The 25004-nt window shown below is 50.0% G+C and overlaps 7 protein-coding genes across 7 annotated transcripts; 4 read left to right on the top strand and 3 right to left on the bottom strand.

The window, feature by feature from the left end:
• Positions 1-599: 599 nt before the first annotated feature.
• On the top strand, positions 600-8460 carry Pdw03_7362 (Alpha-1,3-glucan synthase, putative; the record flags this gene model as incomplete). The annotated part of the gene is made up of 14 exons (XM_014678486.1): positions 600-962; positions 1018-1193; positions 1247-1475; positions 1522-2003; positions 2061-2885; positions 2933-3377; positions 3436-5651; positions 5705-5746; positions 5792-6923; positions 6980-7150; positions 7205-7355; positions 7415-7716; positions 7774-8134; positions 8192-8460. 14 exons carry the CDS (start codon positions 600-602, stop codon positions 8458-8460), a joined length of 7164 nt encoding a protein of 2387 aa, XP_014533972.1.
• Positions 8461-9139: 679 nt separating this feature from the next.
• Positions 9140-9950, top strand: Pdw03_7361 (Zinc-binding dehydrogenase family protein; the record flags this gene model as incomplete). The annotated part of the gene is made up of 4 exons (XM_014678487.2): positions 9140-9316; positions 9366-9488; positions 9545-9670; positions 9744-9950. 4 exons carry the CDS (start codon positions 9140-9142, stop codon positions 9948-9950), a joined length of 633 nt encoding a protein of 210 aa, XP_014533973.2.
• Positions 9951-11432: 1482 nt separating this feature from the next.
• On the bottom strand, positions 11433-11666 carry Pdw03_7360 (Putative Polysaccharide deacetylase family protein; the record flags this gene model as incomplete). Its single annotated transcript, XM_066101633.1, has 1 exon — positions 11433-11666. One exon carries the CDS (start codon positions 11664-11666, stop codon positions 11433-11435), a length of 234 nt encoding a protein of 77 aa, XP_065956716.1.
• A 587-nt stretch (positions 11667-12253) lies between these two features.
• On the top strand, positions 12254-15092 carry Pdw03_7359 (Hydrogen peroxide stress regulator; the record flags this gene model as incomplete). The annotated part of the gene is made up of 8 exons (XM_066101632.1): positions 12254-12368; positions 12421-12762; positions 12814-12831; positions 12963-13247; positions 13299-14222; positions 14319-14337; positions 14397-14812; positions 14875-15092. 8 exons carry the CDS (start codon positions 12254-12256, stop codon positions 15090-15092), a joined length of 2337 nt encoding a protein of 778 aa, XP_065956715.1.
• A 3882-nt stretch (positions 15093-18974) lies between these two features.
• On the bottom strand, positions 18975-19745 carry Pdw03_7358 (Allantoate permease; the record flags this gene model as incomplete). Its single annotated transcript, XM_066101631.1, has 2 exons — positions 18975-19477; positions 19739-19745. 2 exons carry the CDS (start codon positions 19743-19745, stop codon positions 18975-18977), a joined length of 510 nt encoding a protein of 169 aa, XP_065956714.1.
• A 574-nt stretch (positions 19746-20319) lies between these two features.
• Positions 20320-22582, top strand: Pdw03_7357 (Blue (type 1) copper domain; the record flags this gene model as incomplete). The annotated part of the gene is made up of 3 exons (XM_014678489.2): positions 20320-20381; positions 20451-20472; positions 20534-22582. The coding sequence occupies 3 exons, from the start codon at positions 20320-20322 to the stop codon at positions 22580-22582; spliced, it is 2133 nt and encodes a 710-aa protein (XP_014533975.2).
• Positions 22583-22792: 210 nt separating this feature from the next.
• On the bottom strand, positions 22793-24475 carry Pdw03_7356 (Major facilitator superfamily domain, general substrate transporter; the record flags this gene model as incomplete). Its single annotated transcript, XM_014678490.2, has 2 exons — positions 22793-24381; positions 24445-24475. The coding sequence occupies 2 exons, from the start codon at positions 24473-24475 to the stop codon at positions 22793-22795; spliced, it is 1620 nt and encodes a 539-aa protein (XP_014533976.2).
• Between the last annotated feature and the right edge of the window lie 529 nt (positions 24476-25004).

The raw sequence follows: 25004 nt of genomic DNA, 5'->3' as shown, positions 1-25004 counted from the left end.
CTCGCATGACTCGTCAAGAGAACTCGTATTGCATCCAAGGTTTGCAGCCAATATAAATCATTCTCCACCACATAAGCTATCGAATAAAGACCCACTTCGTATGTCGGGTCAGGTCTGTGGGCCACACCGAAGGCCCTAGATGCAGGTCAGATTATCTCCATTTCTATGAGATCTGACGCTTCCAGCACCAATCCTGGCGTGAGTCAGCTTGAGATCCGTCGTCCAAAGCTACGACCACTCACCGGCTTAGCGTTATGGAGATGCTTTGCTGTGGATTGAGGCTGTACAGACAGGCTGTCTCGGGTCTCCAGTGTTTTGCCCGATTCCTGCGTCGATGCTCATTTACAAAACAGTTATTGAAACTCTTGAGCTCCAAGTTATTATTACTATTATTTTTTTTTTGCATTGGCCTGGGCCCGGAGTATTCATTATCTTTCCCATGGTTCTCTTGCGCATTTACACCCTATGAATCGTTCCGTGTCTTTGTTTCTATGAGATATCTCTTTCTTCCTGGTATGCACCCTGTGCTTGTTCTCTTGCAGTAGAGGCTCGAACAGAGTGTTCTGTGATTGTCACCATAGTGGCATTCGCTGTGCGGAATGGAGTTGCTCACATCCATCACTCAATACCTTGCCATTGTTGCAGTATATATACGCATTGCACAATCCCTGCCATATCTTCCAGAGGAAGTAAACTGGAATCTCAATCAGAATCAGACAGCGACACACCCTCTCGACTACTCAGGTAAATGGGATGGCCACACATACAACCCCTCGCCAGAGAACTGGCGATTCCCCTTTTACACGATCTTCCTCGATAGATTTGTAAATGGTGATCCAAGTAACGACAACGCAAATGGCACACAGTGGGAACAAATCTTGACATCCAACGAATTTCGCCATGGCGGCGATGTTCTTGGGTTGGTGGACACGTTTGATTATCTTCAGGGGATGGGGATCAAGGTACGTTTGTTGCTTCAGGAAGACTGAACGTGAGGAAGATGTTGACCATATCCAGGGCGTCTATCTCGCCGGAACACCGTACATCAACTTTCCATGGGCCGCGGATGGATACTCCCCGCTTGACCTGACTCTGCTGGACCATCACTTTGGCACGATCGAGGACTGGCGCACAATGATATCCGAGGCGCATCGGCGTGGAATTTTTGTTCTTTTTGACAATACATTCGCAACGTATGTGAGATCCATCGACACAATCTCCGATTTCATCTGCTAATTATAGATAGAATGGGCGATCTGATCGGTTTCCAAGGTTTCTTGAACAAGTCAGCGCCGATCAATTCCAAGGAGTATGACTATGTTTGGAAGTACGACCGTCGATACTGGGACTTTCAACCGGGGAATGAAGTTGAGGACGAATGTCCCTGGGAGTATCCTCGGTTTTGGGATGATGACGGGACCGGCTTGACTACCACAACCCTTGGTCCTTCATGTCGGAATAGTGAATTTGATCAGGTAACAGTCCCTTTCTTTCAATTTCGAGCACGACTGACCTTGACAGTATGGAGAAGTTGCTGCATTTGGAAACTACACTGAATGGGAAGGGCAGATATCCAAATTCGCGTTTGTGCAGGATCGTCTACGCGGATGGCGGCCGGACGTGCTAGCAAAGATCAAACACTTTTCGTGTCTAACCATCACCATGCTTGATATCGACGGATATCGTGTGGACAAGGCGCTACAAGTCACTCTTGACTCTCTTGGAGAATGGTCTGAGTATATGCGCGATTGTGCCAAGCAGGTGGGAAAGGACAATTTCTACATTCCCGGAGAGATTGTGGCAGGAAACTCCTTTGGCTCGCTTTATATCGGTCGCGGTCACCAGACAAATCAAACCATCTCCAATCTGACGGAAGCGTTTATGATGACGAACAAGACAAACAAGTCAGAAGAAGATCTCTTCTTGAGACCTGCGGAGAGGTCCGCGTTAGATGGGGCGGCATTCCACTACACGTTATATCGTGGTCTTAGCCGGTTTCTAGGGTTAGTTTATCCCCCTCAAAAATTTTAATTTACTCAAGCTAACACCGTTCCGTTCAGTCTAGATGGTACCTACACTGCCGAAGGCGACCCGCCAGTCAACTTCGTGGAGACATGGAATGCTCTTGTGGAGACCAACGACATGGTCAACGCGAACACCGGCAAGTTTGATCCTCGTCACCTCTTTGGTGTCACAAATCAGGATGTCTTCAGATGGCCAGGAATCAAAAACGGGACCCAAAAGCAGAATCTGGGTCTGTACATCGCTTCTTTGCTCATGCCTGGAATCCCCATCCTCTCCTGGGGCGAGGAACAGGATTTCTACGTACTGGACAACCAGGCTGACAACTATGTCTTTGGCCGTGGACCCATGTCATCTGCTCAGGCATGGCAGCTGCATGGATGCTACAAGCTGGGGTCATCTAAATACGCGGATTTCCCTCTCGACCGCTCCCTGACCGGATGTGAAGATGATTCCGTCAGTCTCGATCACCGTGATCCTTCTAATCCAGTGCGAGGACTCATAAAGATGATGTTTGAGATGCGTCAAAACTATCCCGCTCTGAACGATGGCTGGTACCTGCAGCAATTGTCCAACCAGACTTTCGACATCTACCTTCCAGGCAGTCATGGGACAGCGACCGAGACTGGGTTGTGGAGTGTCATCAGATCGCGTTTTGTCGATGCGCAGAACTTCGATGGCCAAGGCCAGGGAAATCAGAGCGTCTGGCTGGTGTATTCTAATGACAACAAAACAGTCGAACACCAATTCAACTGCAGTAGTAAGGACGCTTTGATCTCACCATTTCCTACGGGAACTGCGGTCAAAAATCTTTTTCCACCGTTCGAAGAATTCACGCTGCTCAACAGCTCTATAAAGCTTGGGTATGATTTCCATTCTCAAGTTTGTTTCTATTACTGACACTGCATAGATTTGAAGGGTCTGAAGTTCCCAACGGGTGTTATCCCAACCTCACTATGCCGGCCTGGGGGTTCAAAGCCTTTGTTCCGAAGGATAAGTTTGTCCAGCCATCTCCATACATAACGCGCTTCTCCCCAGGGCATGACGCTCGACTTGTGTCCCATGGAACAAGTGGGGAGACGGTGCGAATCAGCTTCGAATTCTCCCAGGAGATGGATTGCGGAGATATCACCAACTCGCTGACGATCACGTCCAAAGCGCTCGACGACCAGATCCCGCAGCTTGACACAACCTCGGTATCATGTAAATCGATCAAAGAGAATGATCTTGTAACATGGCCGGGGGCCCTCACTAGCGTTTTCAGCTACGAGGTAGATTTGGGTAATGTCTTTCCAGGGGTTCACAGAGTCACACTTAGCAACGTGACTACAGCAGATGGAAACCAATACACAGGGGTGAATACATTCCGTGCTATTCAGGTTGAAAAGCAACAACACTAACTGAGTCGGGCAGTCCGTCGACCACTTTCTTTTCCGTATCGGACAGAAGAACAATCCGATGGTCTGGCCACAGTTGGCCAACTACAGTAGAACGCTACTGTTCGACAACCCGTCGTCTGAGACTGAGCCCTTATCAGTGACACCACAGGCCCCCGGTGCAGACATGTGGCGATACTCGCTGGACTTTGGAGCTACATTCAGTACGTGGATGACATACACCGGCTTCAATACGTCAATTCCTGGCAAAAGCTGGACCGGCACTGCGAAGCAGGCCTGGGAAGGAGAACACATCCTTGCCCAGTACTGGAGCAAGTTGACGGGAAGTAGTGCTCACTGGCAGCATGGAGACACGCAATGGGCATACAAGCCCCCACGTCGCTTCCCCAACCTCTTCATAGAAGGCGAGTTTAACCAGTTCGGATATGACGCTGGATATTCCAACAAAATGGCTTTGAACAACGTCACTGGCCAGTGGGAAATCCACCTCATGAGCGAATGGCCCGTGCAGGTTGCCTTCAACGCCTGGGGATTAAATGAAGACGGCCTGCCTGATCAAACACAGGTATTTGGGGACATTGATGGCGACAATGTTCTGGATCAGGTCCCTCCAGTCACGCTGCTGAGCAATGTCTTCAACGTTACCGTCCCGCCCCCTTCGCCCTATCTTTCCTTCAAGCTGTCAGTGAATGACGGCGACCTTAAGGTCTACGCTACACCTACAGGATCCAGGTGGGTCCAGTTGGCAATTTTCATCGTACTAGCTATTGTGCCTGTTACCACAGCTATCGGTGCGGTGTTTGTTTACCTGAAGGCCTTTTACCAGGTCAAATTTAACCAAATCGGTGTCACCGAGAAACGATCAAGCTTCTTCCCACTGGTAAACGCCTTTCAAAAGGTTGCCAATCGATCTAATGACAGGGAGCCGAATCATGGACTTGCTCTGACCAACGTGGGCCAGTTGCCATCTGAAAGTGGAGGCGTCGTCGGTGCCACAGTCAGAACCCGCCGGAGAACCGTGCTTATTGCAACGATGGAATACGATATAGAAGACTGGGGCATTAAGATCAAGATCGGTGGGCTCGGTGTGATGGCCCAGCTGATGGGAAAAAATCTATCCCAGCAGGACCTCATCTGGGTGGTCCCTTGTGTTGGAGGAGTTGACTACCCAAAGGACGATCCCCGTGACCCGATGGTTATTAAAATTCTTGGGAATAACTACCAAGTGGATGTCCAGTACCATCAGTTGCAAAACATCACATACGTCCTGTTAGACGCGCCTGTGTTCCGAGCTCAGTCCAAATCAGAACCATACCCTGCCCGCATGGATGACCTGAATTCGGCTATATTCTATTCTGCTTGGAATCAATGCATTGCCGAAGCTATGAGGAGATTTCCGGCTATCGACCTCTATCATATCAATGATTACCATGGTGCTGCTGCCCCTCTCTATCTTCTACCTCGCACGATTCCATGCTGTCTGTCTCTGCATAACGCTGAATTCCAAGGACTCTGGCCAATGCAAACTCCACAGCAAAGTCAAGAGGTCTGCAGTGTCTATAACCTTGACCATGCATTGGTAAAGAAGTATGTACAATTCGGCGAGGTGTTTAACCTTCTCCATGGAGCCGCCAACTATCTGAAAATTCACCAAAACGGATTTGGCGCTGTCGGTGTCTCTAAGAAATATGGCAAGAGATCGTATGCCAGATATCCTATTTTCTGGGGTCTCAAGAATATTGGAGCGCTGCCAAACCCTGACCCATCTGACATCGCCGAGTGGGATCAGAACGCAAACAAAACTCTCGACGACGTTATCATCGATGCAGAATTTGAAGCAGGTCGTGCCACACTCAAGAGACAAGCGCAAGAATGGGCAGGGCTCAAAGTTGACCCAGAGGCCCAGTTGTTCGTGTTTGTCGGTCGTTGGTCCATGCAAAAGGGCGTTGATCTGATTGCAGACATCTTCCCTTCCATTCTAGACGCTCACCCAAAGGTCCAGTTGATGTGCATTGGTCCAGTCATTGATCTCTATGGAAGGTTTGCCGCATTGAAACTGAATCGGCTCACAGAGCTTTACCCTGGGCGGGTCTATTCTAAACCAGAGTTCACTGCACTGCCGCCATTTATTTTTAGTGGTGCTGAATTCGCCTTAATTCCTTCGCGTGATGAACCGTTCGGTCTGGTGGCCGTGGAGTTCGGACGGAAAGGAGCGTTAGGCGTGGGATCACGGTAAGACTGACCTAACTTGAATCTACCACCAATGCTAACCTATCTTTCTGTAGTGTTGGTGGCCTTGGTCAGATGCCAGGATGGTGGTTCACAATGTGAGCTTCCTTCTCTCACGATTTGTTCAAACTAATCCATTCTAGCGAGTCTATGACAACGAAACATCTTATCCAACAGTTCAAGATGGCCATTAACGACGCTCTGAAATCTTCCCAGGAGACACGAGCGCTCATGCGTGCACGATCCGGCAAGCAGCGCTTCCCCGTAGCACAGTGGGTTGAGGATCTGGAAATCCTACAAACCGCCTCAATCCAAAAGCACGCCAAGTACTCCAAACACCACGATCGCAGTCCTCTGAGGATTTCCCATGCCAGCACCCTTGTTCCAGAAAGCGCTCGCAAAACCTCGTCGAGCTCAAATGACAGCCGCGAACAGAGCCGATCACGCAGCTCCACCGTGTCTATCCCGCCGACCACGCCGAATACGGCTGATATGAGACTTTCTGGGCCTCGAACAGGCCCTGACCACGTTCTTTCGCCGACAAATCTGTCTTTCACCCTGAACATGTCCGATAACGAGCCCGATTCAGATGCTAACCCAAGACGCAAACCCGTGTCCTTCAGCACTCTCGCCGACTCGCGAATCGTTTACTCTGCGGCAAGCGATGGAGAAGATCTCGAGCCCAATTATGGGGCCTTGCAAGAGAATGGCAGTGTTCTACCATCGCCACTTGGAACACCCACTTTTTATTTTGCTCGATCCGGTGCCAGCACACCAGTCATCGGTGCAGGATCAGAGTACGGTCTGCTGGGCCGAGGAGATGCAGGGGTGTCCATGATGAGTCTGGTCAGCGTCGATGACATAGTAAAGGAGAAGCAAGACTACAACCTTCAGAAAGTTGATCCGTTTTTCACGGATGCGAACAATGAGTACGCGGATAAGTTTGAGAAGAAGCTTGCAGACCTGAACGGCAAGAACTCCGAAGATCAGCTTTGTATCGAGGAGTTTCTTGAGAAGAGTGAAAAAGATTGGTTCAATCGATACCGCGATGTCAAACTGGGCAAGTCCCCCTTGCCTTCTCCTGCTCCCTCTGTCGTTCGCTCCATCGTTCAAGAAAACAGTCCACCAGGGACCCCGCCAGCTACTGGTCCAGCTGCAGACCCCAATGCCGGACAATTCCTTCTACCAAATGACTATGTTCCCCCCACAGGCTTGAAGCGTTTTATGCTGATGAAGCTGGGTGATTGGCCTGTGTACTCCATCTTCCTCGCTGTTGTGAGTTTCAAACCTACCAAAATCTTCCTTTCCTGCCGTTAATAGTGTTCTTTTAGGGCCAAATCCTTGCCTTGAACTCTTACCAGATCACGCTGCTGAATGGTGAGGTTGGAGAGACGGCCGAAAAGCTATACATTCTGGCTTCCATCTATCTTGCCTCTTCGATCGTATGGTGGCTGGTATTCCGTCTAGTCCCCTCAGTCTATGTGTTGACAATTCCTTTCTTTGTACGTTTACGTTCCTCTGTGTGGCTTACTAGATTGCCAGCTAACGATCCACAGATATACGGGTTTGCCTTTCTATTTGTTGGTCTTGCTGGTCCCATCCACAACAGCATGAGTCAAAGATGGCTACAAAATGTGGGAACCGGCTTGTATTCATTTGCATCTTCTAGTGGTTCGATTTTCTTCGCCCTAAACTTTGGAGATGAAGGTATGCAACAACCATCTTAGGAAGGAAGGATGGGACTCTTCTGACTTTTTCTTTTCCAGGCGGGGCGCCTCTGAAGTCTTGGATTTACAGAGCTACCGTTATCCAGGGCACTCAGCAGTTGTTCATCAGCTTCCTTTGGTACTGGGGTAGCTGGATGGCAGCTCTCAACCAGAAGGGTAGCACGCATTTCAGCCTTGCCATGACCGACCCAGGCGCTTTGCTCGGGATCGGAGTCGGACTCGCCTGTCTTCTGTGGCTATTGGGAGCCCTGGTCTTCTTTGGACTTCCTGCGTATTATAGACAAGCACCAGGTCAAGTGCCGACATTCTACCTATCGCTCTTCCGCCGCCGCATCATTCTTGTATGTCTCTTCCCGTTCTCGTTCAAGCTAACTTCGATTCTGACGATGTATCTGCAGTGGTTTTTCTACATGGTGTTCATCTCAAACTACTGGCTGTCGGCACCGTACGGACGAAACTGGCTCTATCTCTGGTCCAGCAAGCATGCACACGTATGGCAGATCGTGCTCCTTGTCCTCCTATTTTTCATCGTTGTCTGGGCTGCAGCGCTCTGGGTCTTTCACGTCTTCTCGAAGAGACACGCCTGGTTCATCCCGATCTTTGCCGTCGGTCTTGGTGCTCCTCGATGGGCCCAGATCCTGTGGGCAACCTCCAACATAGCCACTTACATCCCCTGGGCAGGCGGTCCTGTAGCCGGAGCTATCCTTGGCAGAGCACTATGGCTCTGGCTCGGAGTTTTGGATTCCCTTCAGGGTGTCGGTAAGTTTGCTCTCATAGAGTATCAACCGTCACACAGACTGACTCATGGCACCACAGGGTTTGGAATGATCCTTCTCCACACAATGACTCGATTCCATGTCACTTTCACACTTCTAGCCGCGCAGGTGGTCGGTTCCATCGCAACTATCCTCGCCCGCGCCACAGCCCCGGATAAGCTAGGCCCTGGTAACGTTTTCCCAGATTTCTCCGCCGGTGTCGCAGCCGGCGTGGGGAAGGCAGACTTCTGGGTCTGTCTGCTCTTCATGCTATCCATTAACGTGATCTGCATCTTCTTCTATCGCAAGGAGCAACTCGCAAAACCTTAAGCATTGTTCCAACCTTGACCGGCGTTTTCTTTTCGTTCTGTTTTCCATCCAGTTGCCATCGGGGTTATCTCTTGTGATTGGAGGGTTTATCATACTACAGTGGGTTGCATTTTCTGGGGCGCCAGAGACTATGTAAAGATCGCCCCCTATTTTGGATTTGTATATAGTGTATAAACAGCTCCTGGTTTACAAGTCCTGTTGATGTTCAACTTGAATATCTCTGTAATGCTGAATAGACATCCCATCCCAAATCATAGGCAGTCTTTCCCTTGTCATTTCTCACGTTTGTACTTCATTGAGCAACCTTTCCCATTCGATTGAATTTCCGGTCAAGCGGGGCGTCCCGATCACGCAGCAACATGGACCGGCACCCCCCACAGCCTAGATAGGACAGTTTAGCCTAACTCCATGCAAGGGTTCGCTTTAGGACTAGTCAGGGGAACTGATTATTCCGAGCCCTTTTATAAGGCACCAGGGGAATCTATTTTTTCACGATAATCCTTTGTGTTGCAAATTGCCTCGAGTTGTTCTCCTGCCACTCTTTTCAGGATACGGTCATTCAATCTTGTGTTCCAATCTTTTTGTATTTTTCTTTTTTTCTTTTTTTCTTTTTTTTTTTTTTTTTTCAAAAAATCCTTTCCATCTTGAATTTCCTTTTCTAGTCGCTCGTTCTTACCCCATGTATCGCCTTATGTTCTCATTCGTCGTGGCTCTCTGCCTATACACGCACTGGGCAGTAGCTGCGTTAACCTCGGGTGAAATTGCCAATTCTCTCAATGAACTAGCACAGCAAGGATTCGCTGCCAAGGCTCTCGTATTGGAAATCGATTCCACCGCGGATGCTGGTCCTATTCCGGTAAGTGAGTTATTTACGTCCCTGAATAATAGCTCACAATCAAATGCAGGATATCTACACTGCGATTGACACGATGGTCGTTGTGGTTCTAACGGATATCAACTTCGTGGTGAACACGCCGATCATTACCGATCAGGCGGAGCAGCAAGACGTCTATGAGGGATACTCAAACGTAGGTGGATGACAGCTACGAAGTCAAGCAGAGTCATGCTGACTGACTTGCGTTAGTTTGTGCAATCTCTTTTCGAGCTCATGGACGCCTTCTCGAGCAGCGCAGCCCAGTTGAAATCCATCAACCAAACAACCAAGAACACACTTCCCTCTGAAATTCGGATCCTGCAAAGTGCCGTTGACGTGAGTTTCCGTGTTGATTTTTTTTTGGCTACGACTTGAGTAAATTGTCGATGAGATGCTGACACCTCACGAGGCCTACTTCTACAACATCATCGGTCTCTTCCCGGCCAACAGCTCGTATAACGCACAGGCCAACAACCAGAAAGCCCAGGTGGATACGCATTGCTTCCAGGCGGTCTGGGCATTCGATCTTGGTTATCATAATGCCAGTCAGGTTAATTATCCAGCGCGCCGCAACAACTCCCTCCACTCTCGATGGATGAAACGCGGTTCCTTGTGAGACCGTGTCTATGTTGAAATACCACCTGGTGATATACTCCGTAGTTGAGTGGCCCATGGTAGACCTGGGAGATGGGTGGGTCCTCCCAGCCAATGGGATGCCCATTTAGCCCATTGTGGACGCACACTTTCCCCGCCAGCGTCAGCATTAATTTATGGTCATTATCTAAAAGTACAGTCATGAACTAAATTACAGCCTCTAAGGGGTAGTTTTCCTGACCCATGGGGGTTATGGGCACTGTAACATGGTAGAATCAAGTAAGGGCATGGGAAAACTAGTGGGGCGATACCTATCCTTGAATCACGGTGGCCAATCTGAGCAAAGGAGAACATATATACTCGAGCATCGCCAAAAGTAAGGGACCTTTTTTTTGGTAGACTCAGAAATTCATGTCAGGGCTTGCCAAAGCGGGGTTCCCGCGGAGACTCGAAGATTCAACCCTTCTTTCTAAAAACAAACCTGAGTCCCTAAATTCCCCAGATCTCTAATCTTCACAGGGCCTTGATAGAAAATGTATTGCTGCATAGGGGAATATCAACGAGCGTCATCCTTCTGATTGGCTGGGCCTTCTACCTATAGGCACTTTGATTTTTTGAGTCTCCCTCAACTGAAACCAACCCATATAACTCCCAATCTGCCAGCGCTCGGAGCATGTGGCACAACCGACACATCTAAATAAGCCTCTTAATACCTCCCGGAGTTTTGTGCAAGTCTCCCCGAACTCCGAGAACGATCAATTTCACGGCATAGGTCGAATGCAGCAATAGTGCGTTGGGTGTGTGATTGGATGGCGGGAAAGTATTTGATTTGGGGTAACTATGTGAAGTTGGGGTATGTAGGATGTCGAAAGCTGTGTTGGGGTAGAAATCTCTGCCAACTAAGAGGTAGAAATGGATCTTCATATAAGATTAATTCATTCGATAGCTCGACTCTGATAGCTCCGCAACATCGATTGAGGCCGACAGTAATCTTCTAAATAGACTAGGAGAACGATTGACCACTCGACCCGGGCAGATTCAATGCAACAGAGTAGACAAGTAAAATCAGTGTTAAACCATATAAGTTGTAAAAAAATCTCCGTAGTACGATTAATACGAGTTCTACCGTTATACCACAGATTAGATCAGTTCACTTTTTTAACATCGCACCAGCCTAAGCGGGCAATTTGGCGGAGTAGGTGGGTTCCTGTTCTTGAAATCGTCGCAGACCTGTCACATCGTCATAAATTCACCACTCTCGTGCTTTTTGAAATGTTCTATGAGCTGGTCGAATTTTTTCCCACTCTGTACGAAGTCAGTATCACAGCGTACCTGTCATACATCAGCAGCACATGAGGTCTTCCCAACCCATCCGGGTGGGTAGTAATGGGGAAGAGAAGCCCATCGCACTCGCGGTAGGAGTAATCAAGATGGTCGCGCCAGATATCTTCCACGTCGCACGGGTTGACATAACCATGACTGTTGGGCGCGTTCTTAATGAACATCATCGGCGGTAGATCATCAATGTACCAATTAGATGGGGTTTCAACAAGCCCTGTTTTGTATCCATGCCCAAGAGGCTCCATTCAATTTCGACCTTCTGTGTGTAATTGATCTGGGTCCAGCTGTCGCCGGTTCGAAGGTAGGAAGCCTGGCAGTCCTCGTGGCTCATGCTGTGGCCATACTCGATGCCGTTGTCGAGGAGAAGCTGGGCTCCTTCTTTGCTAGTTTTCCACATATTCGTAGTTGATCAAAAAGCGCTGGTGAATTGCCAATTCAAAACAGTCGTACCAGGTCCTCCGTGTAGGTCTCGAGGGTGTGGCCGGGGATGAACCATGTTATTTTGATATCCGATTTCTTGAATAACTTCAACGATCGTTGGGTACCAACTGTGCCGGCCCACGATCCTATATGATACTTAGACGGTAAGTTCTTCCCAGAAAGAAAATACTGAGACCGACCCCTACTGATGTCATTTGTGGTGCCTCTCCACCATACGAGCTCAGCCAGCCAGCCACAGCATCAACATCCACGCCATAGGTAATCAGTACTTGCGTTGGTACTATAGTAGATAAAGAATTGTTTCTCAGGCTGGGCCAAAACGAATAAATACAAATCAATCCATCCGAATGTAAACCATACAAGTTCTACACCATCGGAGGTCCCTTCTCCAAATGGTCCCACCTTTATCGCTTATCGGGGACCGAAAGTCCCGGCGGGCCCCGAGTTGGAGCAGTTGGGGTCGAATCTCCCACTTTCGACATCCACTTGTTCAACCCACCTCTTCGTCTCCAAGTCAGTTCTCCATATTCCCCCAATGTTTCAATGTCCCCATCACCCCAGCCGCATAGGGGTGCTCGTGGCGCAAGGGCACGTATTTGTATACACTGCGGTCGGAGTTTCCGACGGACCGAACATTTGGAGCGGCACATTCGTACCCGTAAGCAATTTCCGGGGAGATCCCCGCAGCTAATGCTAACTTGGTAAACCAGATACCAAAGAGAAGCCGTTTATTTGCTTCTGTGGGGCGGCCTTTACTAGAAGGGACCTATTAAAGCGTCACACACGCATCGCACATCAAGATGGGCTGACCTCGCCGACGCCGCCCGAGCCAACGACGAAGGCGGATCTCCAGGCGCATCATCCTGTGTCCATCTCGCTGCAATATGATACACCTACTAGGCCTGTACCCGTAGAAACCCTTGCAGGATCATCGGTTGTGCAGCAATGGGCTGGGGCACAGAATGTGCCATATTTAGACCCGAATCACAACACCGGCATGCTTCCTGCAGCTACGGGGGGAGCCCCAAACACAGCGATTGATCGCCATACAGGTACGGTGCATGATGCGGACATGCTTCAAGCTGCTCAACTGCTTCTTCCAGGCGATTACCGACCTATAGGTGCGTTCACCTTCTATGGTTGCTCGAGTGTATACTTCCCGAACATCTCGTGCAATGTTCTTTAACCTGTCGAGTTGATCTTTTGTTTAATCTCTCGTTGTTAGAAACGTATTGATCTAACACAAAGACAGGACAACCGATGCCCTACTTGCCCGAAGATCCAAATCACATCCAGGAATTCACCCATTTCTTGGATTCAGTTGGCTTGCCGGGGGAATGGGTTCCCAGCGATGGTGAAACATCCCAGACACAAGACATTAACCCGGAAGACGCAAGAGAGACTGCCCGACAGACCCAAGAGCACCATGAGCGGCCACGGCGAAGCGGAGATGGTTCTCGTGGAGACTCACCATTCAGATCTTGGCTTCCATCTGTGCCGAGAGGTGACCAAAGCCTAGGAACTTTGTCTGATTCTGGTACAGAGCACCTTATATTTCTTCAACTCTAGACTACTGACGAAATCCCAGAACTTTCCCAATACGCGAAGAGGACATCCCGATTTAATGTCACAGAAGATCAGCGGTTTCGGCTTGCGGCATCTCTCGAAGAATTTCGAAATGTCATTCCAGATTTCGTACTGCCGTCCCGTCACACATTGACTCGGTACCTCACGTCCTATTTTGAAGGATTCCACCCTCATCTTCCCTTTATGCATGTCCCAACTTTTCGTATCAATGAACATTTCCCTGAGGTGATTCTTGCTATCATGACGATCGGAGCCCAGTACAGATTTGAGCACCGCAACGCAGAACGAATGTTTCACGTTTCCAAGGCGGTTCTATTTGAACGAATGTCCAGAGAGCCCCTTTTCCCAGCCAAGCAAAATTACAATTCTGGCTCTCAAGAACCGCTGGGAATATCTCCTTATTCTAACTTGGGCGATCAATCCCTCACGCAACCGCAGGTCATGGCGGAACGAACTGCCATTTGGAAGAATACTGAAATCACTCGCTGTCTTCTTATTCTGATGGGCTACTCCACGTGGGAAAGTGCCAGACTGGTACAAGAAGCGTTTCACCTTCAGGGCGTGTTGGTTCGACATCTCCGCGAGGCTGGCTTGAAAGAAGATGCAACCCGCTCTGATCCACGCGTCCCGCTTGACTGGTACCAATGGGCGGACCAAGAATCCAGACGACGCACAAAGTTGACAGCGTTCTGCTTTATCCATGTTCACAGCATCGCATACAATGCTTATCCATCTTTACGTAGTAATGAGATACACCTGCGTCTTCCGTGCTCTACCATTGAATGGACCGCTAGCACCGCTGCAGAATGGGAAGCAGCCCAGCAAGAACGAGGTCCCCAGCAGTTGTTTTTCCAGGATGCCTTGACTCTGCTTTTGCAAAAGTCCCGATCAGTCAAACCACTAGACCCCATCCCGGCTCCACTAGGTAACTACATCCTTTTGCACGGACTCCTGCAACGAATCCACCTTGTGAGCGAGTTATCATTACCGAACGGTAACCACTCAACAACCCTCCCAACAGAGGAACTGAATAAACTAGAGTAAGTCCTCCGCTTGGCAAATCTTCTCCTATCTCCACTTCTCACCATCCGAACCATAGACGAGCTCTCCGCTCTTGGACCTCTGTGTGGCAACAAGCCCCAGAATCCAGTCTAGATCCGCACAACGAAAACGGTCCAATCCCATTTACCTCCAGTGCATTCCTCGGACTTGCTTACGTCCGCCTATCCCTAAATCTCGGACCTCATCGCCGCCTGGAGACCCGTGACCCGATCATTATCGCCACCGCACTTCGCCACTCTCCGCGCCCAGAACGAAGCTACCGTCTCACCCCGGCACTGATATACGCCGCTCATGCCCTCAGCGTCCCCGTCCGTCTGGGCATAGACCATATTGCTCGCAGTCAAGCCTTCTTCTGGAGCGTGCGGCACTCGCTAGCTAGCCTGGAATGTGCAGTTTTGCTAAGTAACTGGTTGTTTACCCTTGCCGAGGCGGGACCCGACCAGTCCTTGAGTGGTGTGTTCATCCTGATGTCCTGTCCGCTGAAAATTTGTTATCTGCTAACTATTCTGATGTAGAACATGAAACTCGCATTCTACGCTGGACCCGCCGCATCATCGAAGAGGCGTATTCGTCTATTGATACCGACGAAGGCGAGGCACCGCCAGATCTGGAACCAGCGTCTTTGGGATTGGCCGTTCTGAAACTTTGGTCTAGGTTATTTGGAACAAATACGCAGTGGCCGTTTATTAATGTCCTTGGACTGAGCTTGGAAGAGTATATACGTATGATTTGATGGTGATGTAATGTTTTTTTGGCTTATTTATATATTCCTGCCTATTGGAATGTAATGGATTCACGATTGCACCGAATTTTTCATGTTATTGATAGCTGCGAAGGGGTGGAGCAGGAATCATACCAGGGGGGCCCGCCTGGCATCTCGCCTTAGTCCCATGTGTCAAACCACGAATATGGCCCCGCTAGGCCCTAAACAGGAACCTTGGTTTTTGCAATGGTCTAGTGGTGAATACGCTGCATTTCGTTCGACGACATTGTCAATCCTCATGTGGGTACCCCTCCATTGCCACACGAGAATGCGGTTTCGTTTATATAATCTATTTCACTACCGAGCTGGACACCCCCACCAAAACGCGTCAATTAATGTAAACCCTGCTTCTTTAACCACCCACTATGCCACTAGTACGCCCTCGAAGCTCTAAACATATAGAGTAAGAGGGTAGGATCTTACTAGCTATCTAGGCTTTTCAAAATTAAGAAATCTGTCAGGGTGCGGGCTGGCAGGACGGTATGATAGGAGATGACTGGTAGGAACAGGTTGTAACAGATCAGATTCCCATTGACAGGCAGGTACAGGCAGGGGCAGGCTAATATACAAGACGTAGCTCCAAGAGCTACAACAGGATCTAGAACTGAAGTTCAAGATAAACAGGTCGGAGATCACGTGCCGTGATCTTCCTCTAACTAAGCATCACGGTTCGCACCGTGACAGTACCCCCTCCCTTAGAGCCGAGCTCCGTCGAGGCGAGGCTTGTGCGGGTATCTTCGGTGGAAGTTCCGCACGATCTCGCGGGCGTGGTCCAGGTATTCAGCAGGCTCTTCAGTGGGTTCGTCGTAACCAATCCATTTGACGGTGTACTTCAGACGCGGGCCTCCTCGGCCTCGTCGTTCCCAGCGGGAATCTAGGATGTCTTCAACTTCCCATTCTTCCAGTCCTTCGACTTCGACAGGCGGTGCGGGTTCAGTAACTTGTCCATTTACCGGGTTCGTGGCGGCAGGCTGTAGCAGGCTGACGTTAAACACAGGGTGGATCTTCATACTAGCAGGCAGTTCGAGCTTGTAAGCGTGTGCACTTATAGCTTCTAGGACCTTAAAGGGGCCTCGGTTCTTCCAGTCCAGTTTCTTCTGCGGGCGGAGGGTTCGGATATTCCTGGCGTTCAGCCAGACCAGTTGTCCAGGACGGTATCGGCGGGCAGGGGCGCGGTGACGGTTCGTTTGTTCTTCGTATCGGGCTTGTGCGGACAGTATCTCGGCGCGGACGTACTCAGTCAGTTCTTGCATTCGTGTAGCGAACTTTTCCGCGTCTCGGGTCGCAGGGTGACTGGCAGGCTGGGATGGTTCGAACCCGATGCGGGGGTGGAACCCATAGTTCGCGTAGAACGGAGAAACTCGGGTGCTCTCGGAGTAATGAGAGTTTGCAGTGAATTCGGCCAGCGGGAGCCATTCAGACCAGTCATCCTGTAAGTAGGACACATACGCTCGGAGGTATTGTTCCAGTACGGCGTTCGCGCGTTCAGTCTGGCCATCAGTTTCCGGGTGATAAGCGGTTGACAGCAGGTTGGTGATTCGCAGGCGCTTTGTCAGGTGTTTCCAGAATTGGGCCACGAACTGGGGTCCTCGGTCAGATACAACGGTATTCGGCAGGCCGTGCAGTTTCCAGACATGACGGGTGTACAGGCGGGCGGCTTCTTCAGCGTTGCAGGTTCCCTTGCAGTGTATGAAGTGCTTCATCTTGGTCAGACGGTCTACCACGACTAGGATGGCGTCGTAACCGTAGCTCAGGGGCAGGTGCGTGATGAAGTCCATGCTGATATCTTGCCAGGCTCTCTCAGGTACGGGCAGTTGTCTCAGGATCCCTTGACGGACTTCTCGGGCGGGGGTGATACGGCGGCAGGTATGGCAGTTCTTGGTCCAGTCGCTCACGTACTGGTATACTCTAGGCCAGTAGTATTCTCGGGACAGCAGTTCATAGGTCTTCGACCGGCCAGGGTGTCCCACGGTGGGCTTGTCATGACACAGGCGCAGTATTTCAGCTTTCAGTTCATCGTTGTCAGGGACGTACAAGCGGTTCCGGTAGTAGAGGTAGTTGCCTCTTCGTTCGCAGTCGGCAAGTGTAATCTCAGGGTGACGGCTAGCGTTCTTGTCTAACGCTTCCAGGATAGATTGTACTACTTTATCTTGGTTGTAGGCTTCCAGCAGTAAATCCTTGATCGTAGATGGTGGTTCGGGCAGGTTGTTCTCGATGAATCGGACTCTTGTTTCAGGAGCAGCGGTGATGGGCGGATCGGCAATGTCGGGCGGAACGGTGATAGTAGGCGGGACTTCAGCGGTAGCAGGCGGTTCTTCTGGCAGGTCTGGCAGTTCAGGTGGAGTGGTTGTAGTGACTCCGTTTCTCTGTCGTGTTGTGACGTTTATCTGTAGGTTTTCTTTCTTCAGAACAGTCTGGCTCTGATGCGCTAAGCGCTCATCCCCCTCTTTAGGGATATCCTCTGACCTCCTGGTCAGGGCGTCGGGCTTTGCACCTTGTTTTCCGGGACGGTACGTGATCTTGAAGTTAAACCGGGACAGGAATTCAGACCATCGGGCTTGGCGGCGGTTCAGGAGTTTCGTTGTCGTGAAATATTCCAGATTGCGGTGGTCAGTTATGACCTTCACGGGCGAGGGTGTGCCCTCCAGTTCGGGACGCCACTCTTCGAAGCAGCGGATTATGGCTAGCAGTTCTTTATCGTATATCTCATAGTTACACTCGGCGGCGGAGTGTTTTTTCGAGAAAAATGCGATAGGGTGCAGTATTCCAGCGTCATCGTACTGAGACAGTACACCGGCAGAGACAAAATCAGACGCGTCTGTTTCCAGGACTATCTCCTTGGACCAGTCAAACGCTTTCAGAACCGGGGCAGATGTAAACGCCTTCTTCAAGGCTTCGAAGCTCAGCTGGCAGACAGGTGTCCATTCGAAACGGACGTCTTTCTTCGTGAGTCTCACGAGCGGGGCGATGACTTTCGAGAAGTCTCTGATAAAGCGGCGGTAGAAGTTGCCGAAACCAATAAAGGCTTGCACATCAGTCAGACAGGTCGGTGTTTTCCAGTTCACGATCGTTTCGATCTTGTCGGGGTCCATACGGATACCATCTTCACCGATGATAGTACCAAGGAACTTCGTCTCGGACACACAGAATTCGCATTTCGATAGTTTTGCGAACAGGCCTGCCTCTCGGGGGCGCTGGAGGACTTTTCGTACATGTTCTATGTGTTCCGCACGCGTGCGGCTGTAAATCAGGATATCGTCCAGGTAAGCAGTACAGAAACAGTCCAGGTACTCTCGTAACGTGTCGTTGATAAATCGTTGGAAGGATGCGGGGGCTCCAGTTAAACCAAATGGCATCACCAAAGATTCGAACAGTCCTAATCTCGTACGGAAGGCAGTCAGGTATTCTTGTCCCTTCGCAATTCGCAGATTGTTGAAGGCGGAGATGATATCAATCTTCGTAAAGAACTTCATCCCTTTCAGGTTATTCAGGGTTTCCTTGGTCAGCGGCAACGGGTAACGGTCCTTAACAGTGATTGCGTTCGGTGCACGGTAATCCACGCAGAAGCGGAGACCTCCGCCGGGTTTCTTCACGAACAGAACAGGCGAGGCAGCGGGCGAGGAGCTGGGCCGAATGAACCCTTTCCTCAGGTTATCTTCGATCCAGTCTTTCAGGACCTCGAGCTCATTTCGGGACATGGGATAGAGGGGCCCAAAAGGTAAGGGTTTGTCCTCTTGTAAGACCATCTTGTGGTCGTATGATCGGTGGGGTGGCAAGCGCTCGGCTTCCTTGGGTGAGAACACTTCGGCGAAGTCTCTAAACTCTTCAGGCAGTGCAGACACGGGGTCAGGTTCAGTGTCGGTCTTGGGGTTCAGTGCAGTCTCGATGTCCGCGGTTGTAATTGCGAACATGCTGTATTTCTTTCTTGCATACGCAGCACACGCAGCTAGCGATACGGCTGCAATGTCTCGTTTCTCGAGACCAGTTGGTCGTGCAGGCAGGTTCCTCGGACGGGACTTTACAGGTAGCAGGCGGTTCTTCAGTGGTAGCAGGCGGATCTTCAGTGGTAGCAGGCGGATCTTCAGTGGTAGCAGGCGGTTCTTCAGCGTTAGCAGGCGGTTCTTCAGCGGTAGCAGGCGGTTCTTCAGCGGTAGCAGGCGGTTCTTCAGCGGTAGCAGGCGGTTCTTCAGCGGTAGCAGGCGGTCCTTCAGCGGTAGCAGGCGGTTCTTCAGTGGTAGCAGGCGGTTCTTCTGGCAGATCTGGCAGTTCAGGTGGAGTGGTTGTAGTGACTCCGTTCACAGGCGGGGTGGTAGCGGTCTGCTCAGGACCGGGTCTACCAGAGTTCAGTTCGGGGGCTTTCGGGGCGGTTCAGACATTTTCAGACAGTCAACTCCTAGGGGTAGGAGCTACGTAGTGTCAGGGTGCGGGCTGGCAGGACGGTATGATAGGAGATGACTGGTAGGAACAGGTTGTAACAGATCAGATTCCCATTGACAGGCAGGTACAGGCAGGGGCAGGCTAATATACAAGACGTAGCTCCAAGAGCTACAACAGGATCTAGAACTGAAGTTCAAGATAAACAGGTCGGAGATCACGTGCCGTGATCTTCCTCTAACTAAGCATCACGGTTCGCACCGTGACAAAATCTCTATAATTCGTGAAGTAGCCCGCCAATTTAATGTACTAAATTTAACACTCTCTATACGCCTCTATAGTGTTAAAACCCGCGCGATTTTCTCGCGTAAGTTACTCTAAATTAATAGAAATTAAAGAGGAATCTTATCTTGGAATGAGGCTCGACACCAACACGGAATAAGGTCAACTCAGAAGATGGTGACGAGACAATCACCGATCAGCCAGCAAGGAAAAGCCGGATTCAATATTTTAAATGAGGTACGAATACCGGTGTCCTCGGTCAATTCTAGGATCTACTTCTTTCCCACGGCTCTGCAATCCCACGAAGTAGGTTAAATAGCTAATGATGTGATATAAATCACGTGGGAAGATATGATGATAACTCGCCGACCGCTGAGTGGACGCTCGGAATCGCCCTGGGGCGTGCCCCACATAGGGGAGGCCTTTACAAGATTAGTTGATAGATGAGCACGATAACAAGCTGATGATTAAGGCGAGAGTTAATCAAAAATTAATCTTTCTGAACGCTTCAAGCTCTCACACTGTACTATCCCATCTATTAATGTTGTCAATAGTCTGGATATCACCCTTTGTCGTGCGGAGAAACCCCGACGCCTGCGTGGGGTATGTCCCGTCCCCCGGATTTTGTCCGCTCCCAGGGTTGTTGAGAGATTCCCACTAATGAATCGACAGCGATTTTTACGTTACAAATCATGTCAGTTTCGCAGGTAAAAGTGATGCCGTCCTATCAGCCATTTCAATGTCTTGTCTGTCAGCGTCGATTTACTCGACATGAGAACCTCAAGCGGCATTCAACATTACACTCCCGCTCTCAGGCCGAAGCGTCGCTTCCCTGTGACTTTTGCCATGCTACCTTCTCCCGCCCTGACTTGCGCAGTCGGCATATGAAGAGGAAACATCCAGAGCACGAGCAGCACCGAGTGACAAAGAGGACAGAACGCCAACCAGCACCCAGACAAGACAGGTTAAATACTTCTGCATCGCCGACAGCGGTCTCGACTACAGAAAGCCATGGTGATTTGAATTCTCCCGGGTCGGTGAACTCGAGTCCAGGAGAGGAAACGAGGTTTGATGGTGATGCGGTCTGGCGCCCAGTGATGCGGTATCAGCAGCAGCAATTTGGCTGTGAACGCCCCACAGAAAACCAAAATACTGCGACGCCAAGGAGCGGGATAGCCAAGACACAAGCGACAAGTGACCTGTTACAACATCAGTTGGTGACGAGTGACTCTGCTCTCATCGAGCAGATTGTCCAGGACGCTACAGATCTGGAGCGGAGACTACTATTAGGGTCATCCTTTCTCAAGCCCACCAATCACATTGAGAATCACCTTCATCCGATGGCCAATTTACAAGCTGATCCAATCGATAATACAAGTCTAGCCGAGTACAGCTTCAACCATCCGACTCTGGATCGATTGTCACCAACTGACATACCTCAACTCCAAGACGATTGGGCCCCGACTGCTCGACAAATCTCGCGAGGCTGCGATCTATTTTTCGGCTCAGTCTCTCATTTCCTCCCCTTTCTCCATTCCTCGACTTTTGATCCGACTCACGTTCCTCCTCATTTGGTCCTCAGTATACTTTGCCTTGCTTATCAATATGGCGAGGACCCAGAATGCGGGAACCAAGAAGGCTCAGGCGATAGCTTTTCTATACGTTGCTTTCACAAGGCTCGAGCTCTCCTTGCTTCCGATGAAGACAGGCCCGATGCTTCAACAATGATTACCACACTGGTCCAATCATACTTGCTCCTTCAGATTTGTGCCATGATGTACCTCTGTGGTGACATCTCCGCATGCGGCCTCAAAATGCATTCGCATATGATCTCTCTGGCTCGTGCTGGAAGAATGACACAGCCAATGAATGTTGAGTCTGGTGCGACTGCAGATTTGGAGTCGTTGTGGCGGGAATTTGTCAAATCCGAGTCGCATAAACGGACCCTTTTCGCGGTGCATCAGATAGACGCGCTTTGGTACCAATTTCTGTCCATTCCTCGCTCAATCTCACATTTGGAAATCAAGCATGACATGCCCTGTCCACAAGACCAATGGTCATCATCCTCTGCCGCTGAATGGGCTCATCGACAACTTGTTGCAAGAAATGCCGGCCCCTCAGTCACATACACCGATGCCGTTCGACGCTTCCTCTCTTCTGATGAAGATGCCGCCTCACTTCCAGCATTTGACCCATACGGCGCCATTAACATCGCGCAATTTCTGATCTCTAGCGCCCGAGAAATCTCAGGCTGGTCTACAATGACGGGGATGCTCAGTTTGGAACGATTCGGCGCATTAAGATCATCCCTCGTCGCACTCAGACCGTTTATCTGTCCCAGTGATCACAAAGCGCAAACAAAGTACGCGACTTCGTGCCCTGCAACTTGGGAGACTGCCATGATGGAGCTGCAAATGTGGTCGCCATCCCACACTGGTGGGATTGTGGAAGGAAGTATAGACGCCGTTCTCAGCCAGTCAACATTTTTAGGACCGTCGCAGTTCCTGTGCGATACAAACACGGCCAAGACTATGCAACCGCATGTCAACTGGTTTCTACGATATCTCGAGGAAACGCGCACATTGGAATCCGAAGCGCCGTGGGTTACCTTGTATGCGTATAAAGCCTTTTTGATTGCCTGGCAGCTAATAAATGCTGGCCTACCTGGCGCAATGGACACTGTGGGCATTAGTGACGGTGATATAGAGGGAGCTCTGATTTGGGCGAGAAAGGTCTTTCAGCGAAGACAGAAATGGCAGATTGGAAAACTGATCTTGTCGTGTTTGGATGAGCTAGGTAAATGAAATACGCTCTTTTAATGCTCCAACTATTTAGGAACATGCGTATAATGTTAGCATTTCGTCGTCAGAGTTGAATAATTCAATCATTCTCAGCTTATTCAATTGCTACATTCATTTTCATAAGCTTAGATTTACCATAACCGTATGGCACAAGCGAATCCATATACCGATCCTAGCAATAAACGAGTAAGAAAAAAAGATCGTAGTCATTGATTAGTACATTTCGTAGCGCCAGTTGAGCTGTACCATTTCCTCTGTGACACCGCCCTTGATCACCTTGGCAATTTCCACGGGATCGCCAGAGTCCAGACGTCTGTTCTCACGCAAGACCAGCCAGCGGTATACAGTGATCGTGATTCCAAACAATACAGCAGCACCCATAAGCGTGCCAAATGCAACATAAAAATGGGGCTTTCCGAAGTATAAGTATGAGGCCCAGATATTGGACGTACCACCAATGGCGTTAACCAGAGCAGAAGCAGCGGCTCGCTTCGAAACGGGCCGCGCAAGGTGCAGGTTGATGGTCTTGTATAAGAGGAGCTGAGGACCGACGGAGGCGAAAGGCAGGATCATCATAGAGAAGTAGCGAGCGCCGATGTTCGTAGTCGCAATCGGGATGATATACATTGGGATCGAGATGGCAATGCAGAGGATGATGATTGGGTAGACGGTATTCTTTCGATCAGAGTAGAACATAAGGACATAGTAGACGAGGCCAGCGAGGATATAGGGGGGTGCCGTGAGAAGCAAGCTGACGGTACTGGAGAAGTTGAGCGAGCTGACGAGGGTGGGGAAATAATTGGCGATGGAGCCCTGTGTTTGGGATAGCATGTTGCAAAAGATGAGCAACACCAGCTTGGGGTCCGAGAGAGCTTTGGCGAACCCTTTCAAAACGCTCCCATCCTCTGTGCCCTCTGCGGCACCAGCTTCGGACTCGATACGCCACACGGCACACTCACGCTCAATCTGGGACAGGATGCGGCTGTTGTGGGGGAACTCTGGCATAATGCAAGCGCAGATGATGCCTATGCCGACAGTGGCACTGCCCTCGATGATGAATAGCCACCTCCAGCCGCGGATTCCATAATGCCCATCAAGTTGGAGGATAGCGGCGGCGAAGAGACCACCAAATGCATTGCCGACTTGCTGGGCAATGTACAGCCCGGCAATACGCTTTCCTAGCTCTCTCTTGGTGTACCAGGCAGAGAGGTAGTAGATGGCCCCGGGGAAGAAAACGGCTTCAACGATTCCAAGAATGGCCCGAACAGCGAGGAGTTGACCATATGTCGTGACGGCCGCTGTGCAAGCCGAGATAGCACCCCAGATCGCCACAGCACCACAGATGTACATTCCTGGCCGGGAGATCTTTGTAATGATGAGGTTGCTGGGAATTTGGAATGGCAGATAGCCGACAAACAGGATGGAAATAGCGGTGGCAAATTGCTCAGAAGACATGTTCAGATCTTCCATGATACCCTGAAGCTTTGCTGAGCTCAAGTTTTGGCGATCCACGTAGTTCAAAATGTACAAAATTCCAATCGTGGGGAGGACGAAGAGGTCAACCTTACGGATGATCTTCTTGTTGAGGGCGTTGAAATCATCGTTGCTGAGGCTGCGAAGGGACTCAGGCATGCGGTTGTAGGTATCAACTTGTCCTTCTGCCGATGAGACATTGTCTTCAGCCAGGACAGACTCTTTCTTGTCCACGGGGAAAGACATAGGGAGGGTGTTGCAGGTTGCAGGCTGTAGGCTGTGTCTTCGAGACGATGCTTGAGCTCCCCCTATATAGCTCAACCTAATCTCTGCATTTGCCGACTTAGCGGAGAGTCATTGCAAAGATCCGAATTTGGAGATCAACTACTGACTAGAACTCTTTTTCAAAGAATCTCGAGGCATTCATTGGTCGAGATTGGTCGAGATCCAGTCATTCGTGGTTGATAAGTGAGACGTGTAGATAGGGCCTGGAGATAGGCGCATCAAGGATTATCCAATGCTTATCTGTCCAATTGGAATCGACTACCCCAGATGTAGAGTGTGGTTGAAATCCGGGGTGCATTGGGCTTGGCTTGGGAGGAGCTCTCGCATGGAGATAAGATAAAAAAATAAAGATAAGACGTTTCAGGGAGGTGCAGGCCATTTCTTTCGAGAACAGAGGTGGTTAGTGACCATTTGGACAAGATCCACACTTTGTGGAGGTGGTCCCCATACAATATCTGGGCCGTTTAGGTGGGCCACTAACATCAACTGTAACGAGTCTGCCCTAACTACATGCAAGAGCTCATTGTTACCCTGTCAAAGCTCCTCATTTTAGATTATTGGTGTAAATCTTCAGTCTAGAAAAATGAGGGGGTTGAGGAAATGTAAACCAATAGATACTTAAGCTGGCATCTTATCGACATCTCTTGTCTTCACTTCACTTTCCAAC

Source organism: Penicillium digitatum, chromosome 2 (genome assembly GCF_016767815.1).
Source record: "Penicillium digitatum chromosome 2, complete sequence".
Classification (NCBI taxonomy): domain Eukaryota; kingdom Fungi; phylum Ascomycota; class Eurotiomycetes; order Eurotiales; family Aspergillaceae; genus Penicillium; species Penicillium digitatum.
Note: the sequence above shows the minus strand (reverse complement) of the source record. Positions and strands in the feature narration are given on the sequence as shown.